The sequence below is a fragment of the Thamnophis elegans genome, chromosome 2 (genome assembly GCF_009769535.1).
Source record: "Thamnophis elegans isolate rThaEle1 chromosome 2, rThaEle1.pri, whole genome shotgun sequence".
Lineage (NCBI taxonomy): Eukaryota > Metazoa > Chordata > Lepidosauria > Squamata > Colubridae > Thamnophis > Thamnophis elegans.
This window is the reverse complement of record NC_045542.1, coordinates 3,247,280-3,270,545: the sequence shown is the minus strand read 5'-3', so window position 1 is coordinate 3,270,545 and position 23,266 is coordinate 3,247,280. Positions and strand designations below refer to the sequence as shown.

The 23,266-nt window shown below is 39.1% G+C and overlaps 1 protein-coding gene across 1 annotated transcript in view; it reads left to right on the top strand.

The window, feature by feature from the left end:
- The window catches only part of LOC116503159 (A.superbus venom factor 1-like), an 86,836-nt gene that overhangs the window by 17,130 nt on the left and 46,440 nt on the right, over positions 1-23,266 (top strand). The window contains 7 exon segments of the mRNA XM_032209374.1: positions 968-1,053; positions 1,168-1,307; positions 5,377-5,589; positions 8,050-8,113; positions 8,430-8,516; positions 18,069-18,272; positions 18,892-18,967. Of these exon segments, the coding sequence (XP_032065265.1) occupies positions 968-1,053; positions 1,168-1,307; positions 5,377-5,589; positions 8,050-8,113; positions 8,430-8,516; positions 18,069-18,272; positions 18,892-18,967 (870 nt within the window).

Genomic DNA, 23,266 nt, shown 5'->3' with positions numbered 1-23,266 from the left:
TCTATTAGCCCATTTTCCAGTTGAAAGGAAAATCTAATGATTTCAAAATTTATACAGGGATGGGGAAGATGGTGTCTCTTCCAAGAGGAAAGGATCAGAAAAGGTTTGCATGAAACCTGGGGTTTATTTTTCACCTCCTTTAGAAGAGAAAAGCTACTTGTTAATCAATGTTTATTATGGACAATGAGCAGAATTCCATTTTGAAAAGGTAGAAATGATGATTAATTACAATTAATAACAGAATAACAGAGTTGCTTGATACACCCGCCTTAAACTAGCATCATCCTGTGAAAAGCCATCAATTTTGATAAATTAATCTTAGCCAAGTTGATCCAGAGTTATCAACCAAGATCAGAGGATCTAGGTCCATTGGGGGGGGGATAGTTTCAGCCAAGTAGAGATGTACGTTGGCATATGCTGTTTTCTGCTTCTCACACCATTAGCAGTAATAATGCATCTTTCCTCTTGGGTTCTGCTATATGGAGCACAGTTGAAGGACCAGGAAATGATAGTTGTGGAGAAAGCTGCTTTCCAGCTCTTGCCGCTTGGACTCCCATCACAGGGCAACTTTGGAAGCTATCAGTAGACTCTTGAAGGGAATGCAGATAAACGTGACAGTGAGTCACCTTGAAGTTGATTTCAAAGTTAGGAATAAGTACCGGTAGTTGGGAATTATTTATCCAGCAGCAATCAAATTGCATTATTATATCTATTTCCCCCTGCAAAATAAATGAGTATTTTATTATGAAATCCTACTGTCGCAAACGTAGAATTTAATGAGGGAAGTAACTGATGACAACTTCAATTTGGAACTCATTTGCGTTTCCCACTCATTCTTAGATCTTTTTGGAAGGAAGGGCCTGTATGATTGGTAGCTCTAGAAATTGTCTACCCGGTATTAGCGTCCAAGTGCTCACTGTAATAGCTCTGCACAGGAATGATGTAACACCCTTAATTTTGTCCCTAGGATTTCAAGCAAAACACTGTCTTTTAATGTGAAGGCGTCCATCACAACCTGGAAGGTGCTGGCTGTGAGCATTTCACCCACCAAAGGTAAAGAATTATGAACGATGGAGCTAAAGTTGGCAGGTGTGAAAAGCGCCTAAGAATTAAAGTAGAATTAATGGGGGGTTTTGGCGGGGGCTTTGCCATTGGCTTTCCTTGCAGGGATCTGCGTGGCTGAACCTTATGAAATAACAGTCATGAAAGACTTCTTCATTGATCTTCGACTGCCGTATTCAGTAGTGAAGAATGAGCAGGTGGAGATTCGAGCTGTTCTGTACAACTACGCTAATAATGATATTTATGTAAGTTTTGGCACTGACAAGATTGTGGGTTTAGCAATTAGGAAATGTGCATGACTTGGGTTACTATTATTTCTTTGACAGGCAAACTTTGTGTATTTCCAACGCCAAGCCACAGCATTTTCTAACTAATAATAAAGTGCCAATGATGGAGGTAAGATGGCAGGCTGAACCAAAGTAGGCCTCAAGCCTGAACCAAACTAGGTTTTCATTATATTAAGCTTTAACTGTTCATATAGAAATTGCAAGGTTTGCTTTTAGGACATAGTGCGGTAAGACACGGGTTAGAAGGAAGTCTGCACATGAAATATGCTGAAGCGAAGCATCTATTTTAGCCTATTTGCTGGCTTGGCTGTTAATCTGTTTGGTAGACACATATTGTTAGCTCCTCACAATACATGCTATGTATATCCGTTGGCTGACCTATGTATTATGACATCCTGTAAACATACTTTCTGTAACTCAAGGGCAAAATCTTGAGGGGTGTTTCCAAAACTAAGGGCTTTAGCTGAAAGCGATAAACTATATAAGGAATTTCCTTTCACTCATTGTTCAGGGCATTCATTCTGAACCTGCACAATAAACATTTCCTTCCCTGAAGAGCTGGCTTGCGTGACAATGGTGGGCAACTTGGGGTAAAGCTCTTTGGATCAGAGTTGGTTAAAGTTTTTGTTATCAGGACCCCTTCCCACTTTTGAACACTATGGAGGGCCCTCAAAGAGTTTTTATGAGCTATATTTACCCATCTTTACCATATTAAAAATTAAAATGGATGCACTTGCAGAATATTTATCTACTGAATAATGTAAAAAAATAATATTAAACTCATTACATATTACCCAATAAAACATTTTTCATGAAAAAAGTATATTTTGATTAACAACAATAAAACCAACAGAAACAAAGGCAGAATATAAGGAAAAAACAGCTGGATGGCAGATTAAATAGATGGAAAACCAAAGCTTTGCATGGAAAGCACTTGAAAAACATGGAAGCAAAATGTGATGACAACTTGACGTGGGCATGGCTTAAGATGGGAACCATCAAGAAAGTAACGGAAGGTTTAATACTGGCTGCTCAAGAACAAGCACAACAAACTAATGCCATGAAAGCAAAGATACAAAAATCCATTGACAATCCAAATGCCAACTTTGCAATGACAAAGTTAAAACTGTTTCACACTTAATATGTGAGTGCAGCAAAATCGCGCAAACTGATTACATGATCGACTTGCTAAATTAGTCCACAGGTCATTATGTAAAAAAAAAAACGACATACCTGTATACGAAAACTCATGGGAGCACAAAGTGGAAGAAGTCACCAAAAATGGCACGGGGAAGATCTTGTGGGACTTTTGAATACAGACGGATCATCATTTGGAACACAATACACCAGATATCACAGCTGTCGAGGGCAGAAGCATACAGCTTATTGATATTGCTGTACCAGGAGATGCCAGAGTCAAAGAAAAAAACTGGAAAAAATTACAAAATACTGCAACCTGGCCATCGAAACTACATGGCTATGGATGAAATATGTAACAGTGATCCCCAATGTCATATATACTTGATAATGAAAGGTCCAGAAAAAGGCACAGAACCAAGCAACTATCGCCCAATTACTTGTCTGCCAACAACGTTCAAACTTTTTAAAAAGGATACTGGAAAATTCAGTATTCAATCATCTGATGGAAAATAGTTTGTATGCAGTAGAACAAAAAGGAAATTATAAAAAATCAAGAGGAACAAAAGATCAGCTGCTCATAGACAAAATGGTACTAACAAATGCAAAACGAAGAAAAACAAATTTAAATATGGCATGGATTGATTACAAGAAGGCAATTTGACTCATTACCCCACAGCTGGATTAACACCTGTCTGGAAATCTTTGGAATCAGCAAAAATATCTGTACATTTTTGAAAGCAAATATGCAAAAATGGAAAACAGGTCTAGCAACAAACGGGGAGAACGTTGGTGAAGTCAACATCACACGAGGAATCTTCCAAGGGGATTCACTTTCACCACTACTGTTCAACATTGAATTAATTCCACTGACAATAATCCTATGAAACACAAAACTGGGATACCAAATCTCGAGCCAACATGGCAAGATAAACCATCTACTATACATGGATGACTTAAAATGTATGCAAAAAGCCTCACTGAACTTAAATCAATACTCAACACAGTTCAACTGTTCAGCAGTGACACCAAAATGAACTTTGTGCTTGAAAAATGTATTATATTATCCATGTGGTGAGGAAAAATGGAAAAATCAGAAGGAATAGAACCAGGAAATAGAAATATAGTGAAAGCATTAGCAAAGGGTGATGGTTACAAGTACCTTGGCATATTGGAAGCAGATAACATCTTGAATGGAAAAGTCGAAGAGTCAACGCAAAATAGCAATAGCAATAGCAGTAGACTTATATACCGCTTCATAGGCCTTTCAGGCCTCTCTAAGTGGTTTACAGAGAGTCAGCATATTGCCCCCAACAATCTGGGTCCTCATTTTACCCACCTCGGAAGGATGGAAGGCTGAGTCAACCCTGAGCCGGTGAGATTTGAACCGCTGACCTGCTGATCTCGCAGTAGCCTGCAGTGCTGCATTTAACCACTGCGCCACCTTGGCTCTTGGAATGCAAAAGGAATACATCCGCAAAATATTAAAATCAAAGTTGAATGCTGGAAACATAATTAATGCCATTAATACATGGGCAGTTCCAGTGATACACTACTCAGCTGGAATCATCAACTGGACTCTGGCTGAACTGGAAAACCTGGACCAGAAAACACGCAAACTTTTGAATATGTACCACGCTTTACATCCACAAAGTGACATCAACAAGTTGTACCTGCCAATAGGGGGCAGGGGGCTATTTCAAATCCATCAAACTGTAGAAGAATAAAAATGAAGTTTGAATGATTATGTGAACCAAAGTACAAAAAGTTGCTGCAGGCTGTGAAAACGGAGAACAGCATAAAAACAACAGAAACAAAGGCAGAATATAAGGAAAAACAGCTGAATGACAGATTAAATAGATGGAAAATCAAAGCTTTGCACAGACAGCACTTGAAAAACATTGAAGGAAAATGTGATGACAACTTGATATGGTCATGGCTTAAGATGGGAACTATCAAGAAAGAAACGGAAGGTTTAATACTGGCTGCTCAAGAACAAGCACGACAAACTAATGCCATGAAAACGAAGATACAAAAATCCACCAACAACCCAAACTGCCGACTTTGCAACAACAAAGTCGAAACTGTCGAAACTTCATATGCGAATGCAGAAAATTGCACAAACAGATTACAAAGCTGGACATGACCGAGTTGCTAAATTAATCCACTGGTCATTATGTAAAAAACATGATTCACTTCTATCCAGAAAATCATGGGAACATAAAGTGGAAAAGGTTATTGAAAATAAGAAGGTGAAGAGGCTTCCAGTTTGCCCATAGTGTTGTTTTCTTTGCCCTCTGCAGCCTTCAGGAATGCGAAAAATGACCCAACGTGCAAACTGGAAATCCGTTCCCCAACTTCCAATTTGCGTATTGGGTGGTTTTTCACCCTCAAAAAACAGCCAAAAAGACCGCCGAAAAACAGCTGAAAAAGAAGGCCAAAGTCAACTGGCCAGCACACACATGTGTGCTGGAACTGACAGGCAATGCCTGGCGTGCCCTAACAAATGGCTCCGGGTGCCATAAATTTGCCATCACTACCCAGGAGTCTGATACAACCAGGCAGGGAAACCTTTACCTTTATTAAGAACTGTACCTCTTGGGTTCTCATATTTCAGGGATCTTATTTGCATAAATATTCTGACTTATTCACACAGTCCTATTTTCCACCAGTCCATGATGAAAAGAAGGGAAGGATAAATTGCATGATATGATGTGTGTGTATGTGTGCTCTGTGCGTACCCCTCTTCTGTCCTTTCTTCCATGTATCACAGTGACTTGCTGGTGCAGGGATATATTTGCTGGGGAATGTCTTTGTGTCATTTGTGACACAATGATTCTTACGGCCAAAACTGCCTTGTGGCTCATCTGCTTTTTTCCATCACCACTAGGTGCGAGTGGAATTGTTATACAACCCAGCCTTCTGCAGTGCTTCCACAGAAGGACAAAGATACCGAGAGCAATTCACGATTCCAGCTCTGTCCTCCAGAGCAATACCATTTGTGATCGTCCCATTACAGCAAGGATTGCATGATATTGAGGTCAAAGCTAGTGTCCGGGGAGTGTTGGCATCAGATGGTGTGAGGAAGAAGTTGAAAGTTGTAGTAAGTAACAAGTGGGGTTACATTTTGGCTCTTGGAGAGGGAGAGAGATCTCTGCCGATAAAGGCTATTCACCATGTATTAATGAGTGTACTCTTTGTCTTCCCCCATTGCAACAGAAAGGCATTTTGGTCTCAAAACTTTACTTGTAACAGCACAAAATGTCCCATCTTCCATGGTGGTTAAAATGGTCTAGTTTGTTATCTTCATGGACTATATAGTTGTTCTGATTGTCTTTTGAAAACTCCTAGAATCTTCCCATAGCAAATTTTGGTTGGTTTGAAAATGGCAGAACAGGGGCAGAGCTGGCTGCTTGGGGAGTTTTTTTTTTTAAAAAAAAAAATTCCCGGAATGCCTTTTGAATCTCCTCCTGTTGAAACACCTCCTTCCCTCTATAAATCAATTTGGTTACATTTCGAATTTTCATTTTTTTCCTAATCTGATAAGCTAACCATCTGCCTGGTTTATTTGCGTTACAAAAAGTATTGTGTTTTGCATATAGTAAACTAGTGGCTACCTGATCAGAGATCAACATATCAAATTGGGATTTTAATATAGTAATTGCTTCCTTAACCTTTGTATCGCCTGGATTCAATATTAACTCCAACTCTTTCCCTTTAATTTCCTCTTCCAATTCTTTTCGTTTTAGCCCTTGTTTATGTCTATGTATTTTGTTTATATTCATCAGTACTCCTCTCATATACGCTTTGCTTGCATCCCATACAAATTCCATAGGTGTACCCTTATTCATATTCAGAACAAAGTATTCAGATAACAATTTTTTACAATCATTAATGTACTCATATCTGAATAAGTTTTCATTCAGCCTCCAAGACCTTCTCGCCTGCAGTATCCTTCCCAATTCCATCCAAACTGGGTTATGATCCGAAAGGACCCTTGCCGCAATCTTTGTCTTCTTCACCCTAGAAAGTAAATCATTAGTGATTAGTATAAAATCAATCCTTGAAAAGGATTGATGTCTATCAGAAAAGAAGGTGAAATCATATTCCTCTGTGTTTCTTTCTCGCCAAATATCTTTCAATTCAAAGTCATCCATCATGTCAAAAAAAGGTTTGGGTAGCTTAGCTCGCATTTTAGTATTAGGGCGAGAGGTCTTCTTATCTCTTTTAGTGTCAATCACGCTGTTCCAGTCACCCAATAGTATACAAGACTTATAGTCCCACTGTACTAATTTAGCGTGAAGATTTCTATAGAATCCGTCTTGTTGTTGATTAGCAGCATAAATTCCCAAAAGTAATGTCTTTTTCCCTTCTAAGATTAGGTCTAGCACGATATATCTTCCAAAGGGATCTGCTTCAATTAGTTCAGCCTTAATGTCTTTTCTTAAGTATACAACTATTCCATTTTTCTTTTCCGTAGCAGAGGTCACAAAATGTTGACCAAGTTTGGGGTTAAACAAATATTTTTGATCGGTTGATTTGATATGAGTTTCTTGCAGACAAATTATATCATTCTTGAACTGTTTAAGATAATGAAATATTTTCTTTCTCTTCTGTGGAGAGTTCAGTCCATTGACATTCCATGTCAAGATCTTAGTTGTCATCTTTGGTTGGCTGAAGCATTTTTAGAGCCTCCTGCATGGCCTGTTTAACCTTTGGCCTAGCTCCTCCCATGGCTTCTGAGCTTGTTGCTGTGACTCTTTGATCAATGGCCGGTGATTGTTGAGGTTGTTGCATTGTGGCTTGTTTTTCCATTCGTCTGGTAATCATACGGCTAGGTCTTTGTTCCATGACACCTTGTCCTTCTGGGAAGGGGAGATGGTGCACCTTGTCTGGTAGTTGTGTAGTTTGCCATCTATCTTGTCCTTCTTGTGGTCTTTCTCCAGATCCAGATGGTGCAGGGTGTCCCACCTTCAGAATATTGTGATAGAAATCTCGAGCTTTCCATACATTTGCTTGTCAAATGTAACTATAATACCAAATGGCACATCCCATCTATACTGTATCTGACGGTTTCTGAGTTCTTCCACTAGAAAAGCATAATCTCTCCTGGCTCTTAGCATTTGAGGTGGTATTTCTTTCAAGACAATCAAATCCTGGCCGCCGATAATGGACAAAAGTTAAACCCATGCTTGGATTCTCCCGCAGCGCACATAGAATGACCGTTCAGGTAAGCTAATGGTCTTTCTTGCCACCTTGCTCCCCATTATATGATATAAAGAAGCTCAGGGCTTCCAGGATAAATAAATATAAATTAATCCTTAATAAAGGACCATATTGATATTTCAGTAGAAGATATCTGGCTGACCTAAGACTTTTCCTACTGTGCACTCAAACATCAGTTTGGTTAATAAATATTTTAGTACACTTCTAAGAGATTCCACTGGGGACTCTTTGTATTTTGTAATTGATTTTTTGAAGTACTTGTTGCTGTCATGCATGGTGTTTTTATTTGCAATGAGGCTCCCATAAGAGATTAATCTGGTGTCTTTTTCTGAAACAGCCTGAAGGGGAACGGAAAGAGATTGTGACTATTATTGAACTGGACCCGCGTGCAAAAGGAATCGGTGAGTAACTCTAATTCTTACTCATTAATTCCCAGTATACCTTTTACTAAGTCCTGGGAATGGCAAAGTCCTTTCACCCACATGCTTTATTGGTTCCAGGGAAAGGAGAGGCCCTTTTTAACACAGCAGTTTAAAATAAAAGTTATTTTATTTTGCAAAAGTTATGTTCCTCCCTATTAAGTGCTTATTAAAGTAATTGTGTTAAATTCTATTTACAGTGGATTATTAGGAACAATGCCAAAGAGGAACTTAATGTGGAAATAACTTGTATTTTTCTTTTCCTGCAATTTTCTTCATTTTCTTTTTCATTTTTCAGGTGGAACCCAGGAACTAATAGTCAAAGCCAATAAATTAGATGACAAGGTGCCTGACACAGAAATAGAAACCAAGATTAGTGTTCAAGGTAAGAATTAGTTATTTGAAATCCAGGCTCCTACATCAGTTAAACAGAGAAAATGAAATAGTCACAAACCCAATTTTTGCTACAATTCACTGATGCTGAAGATGGACTCCTGGATAAGACAATATCTCCTTGCCCTTCCATTCATGAATAGATGGAAATGTAGATCAGAGCCTTCCTTATTGGATCCACAGGTCCAATGGATCTGTCTCACTTCTGACATATAAGCTTATTACTTCTGCCCATCTGATGAGATCAGATCAAGTGGGCGTGCTCCAATTCCTGTTGTTTAAACAGTGTGATCTTGTGAAACCTAAGAAGCATTCTATGATGACCCAGGGCACTGCCCAGAGATAACACAAACAGCTGGCAGTTCAAATGGGCTCCTTTATTGCTCCAAATCTCCCCAAATGCTCCCACGTTTCTGGCAAGTCCCAGAGCAGAGTGAGAACAAACCCCCACAAAAACCTCAAACAGCCTCTGGCTGCAATTTGACCAACCCAGAGCTGCCTACAACGTGACCCGACAATTGCACAATAGACATATGCACGCCAACAAAATAGCGCTGATTAAAATGCGACGTCAAAATCGTGCCGACAAATTCGTGCCGTCCAAATCGCGACGACAAAAGCACAATAAAATTGAAAAAATTACTCTTAGGGTTAGGGTTAGGGTTAGGGTTAGGGTTAGGGTTAGGGTTAGGGTTAAATAAAATTGAAAAAATTACTGTTACTGTTTGATTAGCGAATTAGTTCAATGTGATTGCACACTCTTTAAATGTCATCACCCATTTGTCGATGCGCATTTGTTGGCACGCTATTGTCAAAAACCAATTAGCGATTTTGACAGTGCTCATTTGTCCATTGCGATTTTGTCAGTGCGCATATGTCTATAGCGCATTTGTCGGTGAACCACCTACACAAAGGCTGCACGGCAATGAATCCCAAATGAAATTGGCAAAAGAAGAGCAAAGCAAAGAGTTCAGGGAGCAAAAGATTCAGATAATTAGTCCAGAAGGCCAACAAGGAATGCAAGGACTCTTGGCAAGATCAAATGTCGGCACACAACACTTTAGTAACTCGGTGTTTGTTCCCAACAAATGCCCCTCCCCACAGCGTCTCCTGAAGTCTCATTCCCCAGGTGTGCCTGGTGAAGCTGGGCGGGGCAACTGTGAGTGACATACTCCATCTAGCTGGTCACACCTTTCTCTGCACACTCCGAGCCCTTGCATCAGGAGGGGGTGGTTCTTGCTCCTCGTCTGAGCTCTGTCTCTCCTTCCTGCCTGCAGGCCCTACCAATTCAGTAAAGCCTTGCCTGGACTAACTTTGCCCTTCCCCAGTTTCTTCAAAGGCCAACGGAGGTGTCCTCTCGCTCTCTATCAGTTCTTGTCCCATCTCATCTTCCCCTTTGTAGCAGTGCTTGCTGTCTGGAATGACATCTTCCCCCAGATCCATGCAGGTCTAACAGTAGTGACATTTAAAAAATCATTTTAAAAAATTGGTGGATTTTCTTGTGGAGCCCCTGTAAAAGTTTGGTTTTCTACCAGGCGGCGTCCCCACCACCACCGGGAGCCTTACCTCCCTCATGACGGCCCTGCCAGATGGGACGGCCAAGCAGCCGCCCACCTCAATCCAGGACTCTGGGTAGGTTCCAGATTCAAAACTATGAAAAAGATAACAAGCATTTATGGAGATGAATCCTATTGAGGAATAAAGCTGCAGACATAATACCAGGAACACCCTTATATTTAACCAATGGCGCCCCAATGGAGGCCCTGAAAAGGATTGGAGAAGAAGTTGGGCAGCAGACAAGGAAAAGGAGCAGATCTCCTGTTGACTTGGCTTTTCAACCTTCATTGAAGCAATCTAAGATTGAGGACTTTGTTTTGGCTCAGTCTTCTGGTCAGGGAGCTTCTGAGGGTGTCACCCCCCCCCCTGAGCTGAGAATGAAGACTTACCTGAAACTGCGGCCCCTAGCCACCCCTTGCATGAGCCTACCCTTGTAGAACTTTTGGCTCAGCAATGTTTTCTGATTGCAGAAACTACAGCGAGCATTCAGCTCCAGTTTGACAGAATAGTAAGTACTTTAAACTACTTAGTCTCCTGGACCATCAGTGGGTGTTCTGAGATGATCCCTCGGCAGTCAATGGTGGCAACAGGGTGTACCCTGCCAAATCCCAGGAAAAGCTTTAATAAAAGCACTGGCCAACGAAATCTTGGTCAATGAAATTCAACCAACAGACTGAATTCCGCATCCTATGACGCAAATAGCCACCTGGTCTTACAGCCAAAACAGGTGGCCCTCATCATTAATCCCATTAACGGCAATTTACCTTACTGGAGTTCAATACAGCTGAAGAGATTAAACAGGTTTACCTGCTCTACCACAACCGAGGGGACAAACACCCACCAGAGGACTACTACCGCCTGAAGCGGGAGTACAAAGGATTAATTGCTAAGAAAAAGAAAGCTAAAGAGAGAGAGAAGTGGGATCTACTTCTCCTCTCCATCCAGCAGAAGGACACCCAATTATTTTGGCAAATTGCTGCCAGCTCTTTGCCGGGCCACCAGGAACTCCCTCTCTGCTGCATCTCTAACAGAGACTGGGGAAACCATTTCTTGGCAATTTACCAGGCGTCAGAAAGTTCAACCGTGCCTGACCCACAGCTGTCTCCTGTAGCCCCTGACTGGCAACCTGTGACCCATGCTGAGATCACTGAGATTATCTCCAAACTCAAGTCAGGCAAAGCTCCTGGCCCTGATGCCATTCCCCCTGATCTGCTAAAATCCAATCCTGAATGGTGGATTCCTCTTTTGGCAAGACTCTTTTTTTTTTAAATTAAGAAGAATACATTATTTTCATTTCCATAACATATAATCACATGTATATTATTACATAGACAATATCATGTTGTAAGAGAAGACAATATACATGTGCAATCATACTACTTTAAAATCAAACCTGGAATAGTCCCCCCCCCCTCTGAGCCCCCACAACCTACCTCCCCTGACTTCCCAGAACCCGTACACGGTATAGATATTTAACAACCACAGTCTAAGATATATTGATAAAAAATAAAAGTAAGAAATTAATAACCTCTTTACATTAAACTTAGCTCCTCCATGCTAAATTAACTTTAAACAATTCAAATCATTCCTAGTCTTAAGCATAGGCTATCTGGAATTTTTTAGTTCCATATTTATTTTGTATATAATCGATCCATTTTTTCCAGTCTCGTTTGTATCTCTCATTTGAATGGTCTTTAAGATATGCAGATATTTTCGCCATCTCAGCTAAATTTGTGACTTTCAATGTCCATTCTTGGATTGTAGGCAAATCTTCCTTCTTCCAGTATTGCGCCACCAACAGTCTTGCTACCATTATTACATGAAAAGTCAGATTAACCTCTACCACTGTACAATCAGTAATTATACCTAACAAAACTAACTGAGGAGTAAATTTTATCCTTTTTTAAAGAATATTTTGTATAATCCACCATATTTTTATCCAAAATGCCTTAACCTTTTGGCAAGTCCACCATATATGAAAATATGTAGCATCAAGAGAACCACATCTCCAACATTTGGGTTGTAAATTCGAATACATCGAGGCCAATTTTTTAAGATCTAAATGCCATCTATAGAACATCTTATAGAAATTTTCTCTCAGGTTTTGGGCTTGTGTGAATTTCACATTTCTTACCCAAATTCTTTCCCACGTATCCAACATTACTGGTTCTTAAATATTTTGAGCCCACTTTATCATGCAGTCTTTAACTAATTCTGTTTCCGAATCCATCTGTATTAATACATTATATATCCTCTTTATATGCATTAAGCTTTGATCTCTTATTTGTTTAAATAGATTATCCTCAACTTGGATAAAACCAATTTTTTGATCTATTTTCCACCTGGCCTTTAATTGCCCATACTGGAACCATGTTTGAACTACCTTCTCCTCTTTTAACACCTCTAAGGATTTTAGTTGTAGTACCCCCCGTTTCCAGGGTGAGAAGCTGTCTGTAAGTAATTCTATCCTGTTTTTGTGCTATATTCATATTTTCAATTGCATGTCTAGGAATTGCCCACATGGATATCTTGTCATTTAGTTTATGTTGATATTTTTTCCAGACCCGCAATAAAGCATTTCTTTAAAAATGACTTTTAAAATTTTTGTCCAGTTTTTTGTTAAATAACAGGTAAGCGTGCCAACCATATACCAAGTCATGTCCCTCAATATTCAGTATCCTATCATTGGTTAATTCGATCCAATCACTGATTTTGGATAATACCACTGCATCATAATATAGTTTTAGATTGGGTAGTTTCAAATCTCCCCTCTCACGTACATCTTGCATTATTTTCAGCTTTACTCTCTGTAGATTTTTATAGTAAGCCGCTGTCAAGCCATCTGTGCCTGGTGCCTTCCCTGCCCTTAACTGCTTAATTACCTGTAAAATTTCCCCCGAGGTTATTGGTTGATTCAATTTTTGCCTGTGCTCTTCTTTAACTAAGGGTATTTTCTCTTTATCTAAATATCTCTCTATATCTAAACCATTAATTTTATCCCCCTTATACAACTCTGTAAAAAATTCCCGGAATGCCTTTTGAATCTCATCCTGTTGGAACACCTCCTTCCCTCTGTAAATCAATTTAGATATGTTTCGAGAATTCCATTTTTTCCTAATCTGATAAGCTAACCATCTGCCAGGTTTATTTGCGTTGCAGAAAGTATTGTGTTTTGCGTATGACAAACTAGTAGCTACCTGATCAGAAATCAACATATTAAATTGAGCCTTTAATATAATAATTGCTTCCTTAACCTTTGTATCCCCTGGGTTCAAAATTAACTCCAGCTCTTTCCTCCTAATTTCATCTTCCAATTCTATTCGTTTTACCCCTTGTTTATGTCTATGTGATTTATTTATATTTATCAACACTCCTCTCATATACGCTTTGCTTGCATTCCATACGAATTCCATAGGTGTACCCTTATTCATATTAAAAACAAAGTATTCTGTTAGCAATTTTTTACAATCATTGATATACTTTTCATATCTAAATAAGTTTTCATTCAATCTCCAAAACCTTCTTGCCTGTACCACCTCTCCCAACTCCATCCAAACTGGGATATGATCCGAAAAAACTCTAGCCGCAATCTTTATCTTCTTTACCCTGGAAAGTAAATCATTAGTGGTTAATATAAAATCAATCCTAGGAAAGGATTGATGCCTATCAGAAAAGAAGGTAAAGTCATATTCTTCTGCATTTCTTTCTCACCAGATATCTCTCAGTTCGAAGTCATCCATCATATCGAAAAAGGATTTAGGTAACTTTGCTCGCATCTAAGTGTTTGGGCGAGAAACTTTCTTATCTCTCTTAGTATCTACAACACCATTCCAGTCACCCAATAGTATGCAAGACCTATAATCCCACTGTACTAATTTAGCATGAAGATTTCTATAGAATCCATCTTGTTGATTAGGTACATAAATTCCCCAAATCAATGTCTTTTTCCCTTCTAGGATCAAATCTAACGTGATGTATCTTCCATGGGGATCTGCTTCAATTAATTCAGCTTTCATATCTTTTTTTAAGTATATAACTATACCATTTTTCTTTTCCATAGCAGAAGCTACAAAATGTTGACCAAGTCTTGGGTTAATCAAATATTTTTGATCGGTTGATTTAATATGAGTTTCTTGCAAACAAATTATATCATTCTTGAACTGTTTAAGATAGTGAGATATTTTCTTTCTCTTCTGTGGAGAGTTCAATCCATTGACATTCCATGTTAGAATCTTAATTGTCATCTTTGGTTTCCTGAAGCTTTTTTAGAGCCTCCTGCATATCCTGTTTAACCTTTGGCCTGGCTCCTCCCACTGCTTCTAGACTGGTTACTGTAGCTTCTTGACCGATAGCAGGTGATTGTTGAAGTTGTTGCATTTTGGCTTGTTGCTCCATTCGTCTGGTAATCATACGGCTTGGTATTTGTTCCATAGCTCCTTGTGCTTCTAGGAGAGAGAGATGATCCATCATCTGGTAGTTATGTGGTTTGCTATCTATCTTGTCCTTCTTGTGGTCTTTCTCTGGGTCCAGATGGTGCAGGATGTCCAGCCTTCAAAATATTGTGGTAAAAATCTCGAGCTTTCCATACTGAGTTGAGACGGTATCTTTGCCTATCATATGTGAGTATAATGCCAAATGGTGCGTCCCATCTGTACTGTATCTAATGATTTCTAAGCTCTTCAACTAAAAAAAGCATAATCTTTCCTGGCTCTTAACATTTGAGGTGGTATCTCTTTCAAAACAGTCAAATCCTGACCCCCAATTTGGAGCTTAGTTTTATAAGACTCTTGTAATATCGTATTTCTGAGCTCTCTTGTGGTGAAATATATAACAATGTCTCGAGGGAGCTGCTTCTGCTTTGCCAGACAAGAATTAACGCGATAAACTTTATCAATTTGCCAATCAAAATTAACCCCCGGTCTTCCCAACAAACGATCAAAGGCTTCTGAAAAAATCTGTTTCAGGTTTTCCTGCTTATCTTCACGCAATCCCCTTACTCTTAATGCCAGCTCCATTTGCCTGTACTGTATCATAATAATTTCTTTTTCAGCATTTTCAACTTTTTGTTGCACCACCTCTGTTTTCGATGTCAAATTAATATTGGTTTCATTAAGATCATCTAGACTATCTTCAATTCTGGAAACATGTTCTATCAGTACATTTATAATCCCCAGCATATCGTCTCTGATTTTAGAGACCCGGGTATCAATTTTATCAGACAACTCCTCTTTAAGTTCTTTTATCTCCTCTTTAAGATCTTTAAGTTTGTCTTCCACCTTAATTGTCTGAGTGTTAAAAGCCTCATTCAGTTCCTTCAGAAAAAATTCTTTTTTTAGTAGATCATCAGTAGGGGGCGTAGAGAGCGGAGGCTGCAACTTTGTGCCAGATATGGGCAATGTGCCAGTGCTTCTGGGGGCCGAGGGGGGCATCTTCAAATTAAGATTTGGTTTTGAGGCCATTCCAAGTTTTATCTTCAATCAGTTAATAAAACTCTACTGGCCAGCTATACATCTGTGGAATGAGGTAATAAATCACCTCTTTCCTTTGAGATTTTAAAGCTCCGTAGGGCTTTACAAAAAGTTTCAAAAGATAAGCATTGTTACAAGGCAGTTCAGCGTGCTCGTCGCCATTTTAAGTGTCTCTTTATTAGTTAGGTTAACGGAAGAAGGTCTTGTAAAAATGAAGCTAAGATTTTAATAAACAATTAGAGTTCTCGCATACCAGTCCTGCTCGTGTTGAAATTAAATAAATCAAGCCTTGTTCTGAGAAAGAGAGAGCTTACTTCGTGCTGCAAAAGCAGCTGGAGTTTTCCGGCACGGAGACAGTTCTGCCCTTAGTTGGCCCCCCTCTCCTCGCAGATACTCAAACTGCAAAGATCAGAAGGCACTTGCTCAACAGAACCCGCTCACCTTCTCTTCTTTGCCCGAAGAGTAAGGTAAACAACCTGCCAGATGTCTGACAGATGATCGTCTAACAGATAACGCGACCAGGAATTCGGGAGCAGCTATTTTAAGCTGCTTCCATCAGTAAGCTCCTCCCAGGAAGTCTTGGCAAGACTCTTTACGTATATTAATTCCACTGGCAGGGTAATTACCTCCTGGAGCTTTGCAATTATTTTGCCAGTTTTTAAACGAGGAAATAGAAACAACCCAGCTGACTATCGCCCCATAAGCCTGCTCTCCATTATTGGGAAATTGTATGCTAAATATCTCCATTGCAGACTCCTCACTTGGGTTGAGGAATCCAATATTATTGGTGCTGAACAAATTGGGTTTAAAGCAGGTTGTGCCACACTGGATCACTGCTTTGTCCTAGCACGCCTGGTCGACAAATATACTACTATACCAGGTGGCAAACTTCACTGCTTTCATCGACCTAAAGTCAGCGTTTGACTCAATCCCTAGGGGTCTGTTGTAGTCAAAACTGCTTAAAAGTTCTATCGACTGGTGTTTGTTGTTCTTAATTAGGTCCTTGTACAATCAGACCTCCAGCCAGGTCAGGCGTGGTCTGCAGGGAGAACTCTCTAATCCTATCCCGATTAAGAATGGAGTAAGGCAGGGATGTGTTCTGGCTCTTCTTCGGTTTAATATATTTTTTTCTGACCTGGCCAGTTACATTGGACATATTGAGTCCCACGCTCCGAAACTGACAACTTCAAGGGGCTTCAAGGGTTGCACTGAAAGAACCCAGGCTGCTTTTCTTAGAAAATTTCTGGGTCTTCCCCCTTGTGTTGGTTTTGCCCCGATGTACCTGGAACTGGGCATTCAATCAGTGGAATGTATAGCTTGGATTAACACCTTAAAATGGTGGTTTCGGGTGCTTTTTCTGGCAGTTCCTGGCAGCTACCTCTCCCTGGCATTTGCGGACTCCCATATTTCTCACTGGGAGAAAGAGCTGCTAAAGAAACTACATCTGCTAGGTTTTACGGAGGATGCCGTGGGAAACTACGGCCTTAAGGACGCCCAATTTAGGGTAGTCCAACAGCTTGTGGACCTTGATAAACAATATCTAGGATCCAGAGCCAACAAAACTTGCTCTCCCCTGACTCTCAACCAACCTAATAACTATGGATTGAGGATGGCTTCCTATTTTTATACTTTAACCATTCCCAAGTATAGAAGAGCTTTTTCCCTAGCTCGCTTTAATGTCTTGCCCTCAGCACTTTTGGATGGTCATTTTGAGAGGCTCCCGATTAACAAGTGACTATGCCCTTGTGACAGAGCCGAGGTTGAAACTGTGAAGCACGTCCTTCTATTTTGCCCCATGTATAATGCAGACAGATCTAAGTTACTGTCTCTTCTTGAAATCTTCCCTTCTAGACCTAATGGCTGTAATTTGTTTGTATATTGCCTTGGAGATGGCTCCTCATACATCATCTATCAGGTTTCCAAATTTTTCTTAAGAGCTGTAACCATTAGAGGAAAACGCTGTAATTTCCCTTAGTTAAGCTTTTGGTGACTGATTGCTATGATGCTATGATCAATTCTCATATGTCTCTTTTGTAGTGCTCGTGTTTTGGTCTGTGACTGTAAATAAAGTGTGTATGTACGTACGTACGTACGTACATACATACATACATACATACATACATATATATTTGTGTGTGTGTGTGTGTGTGTGTGTGTAGTATTTGTGCTGATAAATAAATAAAGGGAGACTAGTATAAAATAATATATATATAAGGTTTTCTACCAGCTAATCTTCTGGTCAGCTATGTCTTTTTCTATGTATATATTATTTCTCCTTTTTAACCCTAAACCATCCTAAATTGCCAAGGAGAGCAGAAATCTTAAAACTGAATTAAATAAACTAGTTAAAAAAAACCTAATAATTAGTCTTAATTACCCCAGGCCCTATTCTCTAAAGAAAGAATAGTAGAGTTGGAAGCCAAATTAGACTATTCATTTGCCCTAAAGGTATTGAAGCTTAAAGCAAGATCATAAACTAGCCACCTTCTGCAGATGTTTGACAATTCTTTCATGTTCAGGTAACCCTGTGGCTCAGATTGTTGAAAATTCAATTGATGGAAGTAAACTCAGGCATCTCATTATCACTCCTTCTGGCTCCGGGGAGTCAAATATGATCAGCATGACTCCAACAGTTATTGCCACCTACTACCTGGATACAACAAATCAGTGGGAGACTTTCGACGTAGATGGCAGGCGTGAAGCTGTCCAACAGATCCTGACTGGTAAGGCAAATTATCTCCAGAGTTGTTTTCTTCAGGGGATGGAAATGTGAGATTCATTAATCCCTAAATTGAACCAATGTAAAACCCACAGAAGTCAAGAAGCCAAGTATTCTTAAATGTATGGCGAGGTTCTTTTTGTTGTTTTTTCACAAGGTCGGTTCCTGCTAGCTTAGCTGAGGATATCATTTCTTTAGTCTGGAGGGGTGGTTGTGATCATAGTAACTGCAAGAAAAATTTAATATGGACTCATGGAATTATCACAAATTTCTATACAAGGAAAGACATTGTTTTCTTTTTTTTAGTGAGTTTAGAAGTATTGTTCTGCTATCAAATGCTTGCTTTTCAGGCATACAAGACAGCACTCTTCAGCTCCTATTGTTGTTGTTGTTGCTGCTGTTGTTGTTAAGGTTGCTTTCTTTTGGAATCTCATCTGAAGAGTGGGATGGTTTTACACTGAGACCAGAACACAAATCGAAACAAGCGTGCAAAGGAAAAGCACCTCCAGTGAGACTCACAGCAAAGAAAGAAGAGTGCAAAACTGTCCTGGATGCTAGTCTAGATGTGATTTTGTATGGTTGGAGCTAAATTTCATAGCTCTTTCTATCTTGTCCCTATTCAGGTTACACCCAGGAGCTGGCGTACAAGAAAGCAGACCATTCCTATGCAGCATTTGCAAGCCGTGCATCTAGTACTTGGTATGGACAAAACTATAGCCCTTACTTTAAGATCATGGAAAGGCTTTCCTCTAACTTCCTCTTTCTAACTTCCTAACTTTCTTCCTATATGTTCATATATTTTCATTTTCTAACTTCTGCTTCAGCATCTGATTCTCTTCTCTTTGTATTTTTTTATTTGTTTGTTTTCTTCATTCCTTTCTATTTACCTTCTAGAAGCTCCTTCCCTGGCTGTGCTTCAAAACTTGACAAACTCCTCTCTCTTCTGATAATGGCTTACCCATATAACATGTCTTCCTCTTTTTCCTCTTGTCTTCTCATGTCTAGGTTTTAGTATCAATCAGTTCTATTTTTCCCCTTAAGATAAGAATGGAAATTTGCTCCTGCTACAATAGGATAGGATAGATCTTGAAGGGACCTTAGAGATCTTCTAGTCCAGCCCCCTGCTCAAGCAGGAGACCCTATATTATTTCAGACAAGTGATTGTCCAGTCTCTTCTTAAAAACTTCCAGTGATTAAGCCCCTACAGCTTCTGAAGGCAACTTCTGTTCCACTGGTTAATTGTTCTCACTGTCAGGAAATTTCTCCTTAATTCCAAGTTGCTTCTCTCCTTGATTGGTTTCCATCCATTGTTTCTTGTCCTGCCCTCTGGTGCTTTGGAAAAGGACCCCCTCCTCTTTGTGACAGTCTCTCAAATACTGGAATAACTGCTATCATGTCCCCCCATGTTTCTCTAAACTAGCCAAATCCAAATCCTGCAAACGTTATTCATATGCTTTAGCCTCCAGATCTTTAATCATCTTAGTTGCTCTTCTTTGCACTTTTTCTCAACATCTTTCTTGTAATAAAAAAAATATTTTTAATTTAAAACAAACATAACATCCTTCTTTACATGCTGTAGAAAGTGTATCAGTTGGTTACAAAAAGACTTTCGTGCATCTCTTCCTCAGTCAACAAACATAATTCATATTAACTCAAGCATTTTAACTCAAATATTTATACATGTCACCATCATCATATCTCCATTTTCATTTGACTATAATTGTTTAGCAATAGCAATAGCAATAGCAGTTAGACTTATATACCGCTTCATAGGGCTTTCAGCCCTCTCTAAGCAGTTTACAGAGTCAGCATATTGCCCCCAACAACAATCCGGGTCCTCATTTCACCCACCTCGGAAAGATGGAAGGCTGAGTCAACCTTGAGCTGGTGAGATTTGAACAGCCGAACTGCAGAACTGCAGTCAGCTGAAGTAGTCTGCAGTGCTGCATTTAACCACTGTGCCACCTCGGCTCTTATAAGCGTCCTTCATCATAAAATATACCAAAATTTAATACATAACCACATACTGGCCTTTCAATTATTATTTCTAAAATCCCCCATTAACACTAAATCCTCATGTCCTATTCTAGCTAAATATCCATAATATTTAATAACAAAGTTTTCTAATCCTCATTTCCAAATCACTGTTTAAAATTTACACCCAGTTTCCTTATGTTATACCCATATCTATATATACATTGTTATTCTTATCCCTCCTTTATTTGACTATATCCTGTATCATAACATTTTCCCCCTAATAATCAAAACTTTAACTGTATCTAACTTGGTTCTTTTTTTTCTTTTTTCTTTATTAACCTTTATGTATAATCCAAAGGGATTTCTAATCTTCCTTACATGGGTACCATTCAATATTCGTATCCAATTATACTCATCATAACACTACACATTGTATACATTAATAACATTATCAATTATTTATTTAAACTATATCTATTGTCAATAAATGTCACTAGGTTTAGCTAGTTTTAAATTATATTCTTCCATCTATCAACCTGTATCTTTCCAATAGCAAAACTGTCTCATATCTTCTGCCATTTGTGGTGCCAGTCCTCTAATCATCTCCCTTGATGAACTTTGTATGGACTCCTCATTGCTTATAATATCTCTCATGTAATCTTGATGCCCTTCTTCTGTTTCCTTAATCAGCTTATCTTTGATTGTCAGTAGTGTTATCAATGCTATTGCTAATAAAATTTCTCTCTTTAAATTCATAGATTCTTTGGTTTTCTTCTTCTTCTGTATCTTGCCCTCTGGGATGAATTTCCCCTCCATTTAATTCTTCTTTCAGTATTCCACTCTTTCCATTTTCAGAGACAAACCAACCACCATAAGTATCAGCAAATTTAATCTCTTTATATTCATTTTCCACTTCGATTTTTTGAGTTTTAACCACCACGTTTTGCATTTGATAAACATCCTCAACTTCTTCATCATATTTTGCTGTTATATGCTCTAAGTCTTCCAGCTTCTTCTCTATTCTCTCATATGTATTTCATAATTTCTGTATTTCTGAAAATATCTTTTGCAAGCTTAAGATTTTTGTTTGCTTTTGAAATTGTGCCATTCTCTCCAGCTAACAAACACAGCTGCTCTAGCTTGGAAGGTTAATAAAATTAAACATAGATTCACAAAAATACTTTGTTTTCACTTTTCTCTGGTTAAAGATATACTTCAAAGGGACATCTGCATGCTTCCCTTCTTATCACTCTCTATAACCAAGCAGTGAGACCAAGCAGTGAGATTGTTTTGCCAAGCCAAAACAATCAGTGAAGAAAAAAAATATTTCATTTCCATTACACAAACTCCAATACACAAACCTTCCAGCCTCCGAGTAGCAATGCTATTGTTGCAAATTTCCTTATTTCTTTTGTATCTTTTTTGTATTTCAAGTTAGAAAAAAGAGTCCAATTTTTAAATGGGTTAGAAAAACACCCACAGTAATGAAAGAGGAAAATTTTAGACCATAGGTTACAGAGAATAATAAAAGAAAAAATAGAAGAAGAAAACTTAATCCATTCATTTTAAAAGGCTTGCATAAATTCCATCCATGAAGATAGCATTTAACAAGTAAGATAATCACTGTCCAAAACCATTCCAAATTTAATTCCGCTGCTTGATTCTTCTGTTCTCCAATTTAAATTAATTTTAAGTTTTTTATAGGCAGTCTCTTTTTAAAACAGTAAAAGTTCCTCACCAGCTGGAAACACTTTCTCTTTCCGTATCCTTCCATTTTGGAGCCACCTCGACTTCATCATCCTTGGCTGGATTTTTTGTCGCCGGCTTGAAGAACTTCTCTTGCATCAATCAGGGATTTTGCGATGTCCCTGAGATCAGCAAGACGTATTCTTCCTGTTCACCGTCTCTTTGGGATGGTTTAGGTCCGATTGGACCACCCAGTGGCAAAAGTATTGGCTGCGGTCTCGGAGTATTGAGACCGCATGTCCGTATCATTGTGACATTGACTCCTCCTCTCCAAAGTCTCAACATCTTTTTTTATAGCGTGGTGATCAAAACTGGATGCAGCATTCTACAAGTAGTTCAAATAAGGTTTTCTAAAGTTGTACAATACTTGCTTCTGGGGGCGGAGTCTGTCGCCGAAGAGGGCTCAACGGAGCTCCTCTCAGAGATCTGGTTTGTATATCTAAATAAGATCATAGATATCACCCCTTTTTGGCTAGAAAGGGGCAGGGAGAAGCTCAGTGGCTAGGGTCTATTCGTAGTTCACAGACTTTTTCTTTTTTTTGGCTGTGGACGGAGATTAGATCCAGCGTAAGCTGAGCTCTTATCTCCAGCCAGTTCTTCTCAGCTGTTTTTTTTGCAGCCCTAGACAGGTGACTCCCCCCTCAGGACAAAGCAAAGTTGTTTGAAGCTATGATTAATACGAGCGGGTCCCACCCCTGAGAGATTTTTGCTTTTATTACTATCTTAAACACCAGCCTCATTTGTCCTAGAGGCTTCTTTGTTTAAACGCACTTCAAAATGGCGATTTTTCTCTGTTGGTGACTGATAGGGGATGTACTTAGCCGGCTCTACCTTCCTGCAGACCATTCCTTATTAACTATCCAAGATCTATAAACAAAATATATATTTTTTTGGAAACAGAGGGGAGCGAGAGCGCTGTTTATTTGTTTATTTATAATGGCTCCCACAAAGCCGAAGCGTTTCTCTACGAATGTGCTTAAAGAATCTGCTAGGAAATCGCTGCCCTTGTCTCCTACGCCCTCTACTGGAGAATTCTTAACACAGGAATTTCTCTTTCAAATGCTTAATGACTTTAAACAGGAAATTAAAGAATTTGTATTGGAGCTATATGATAATTTAGAGTCTAAGATTGCCCAAATGAAGGCGAATACGTTTGTAGCCGTGTCTGCTCTGACAGATTGTACCGCTGAAATGGAGAATAAATTGGAAAGTTTGGAGGAGGCTAATTCTAATTTGACTACTAATATCCAAACATTACAACAAAAAATTAGAGAT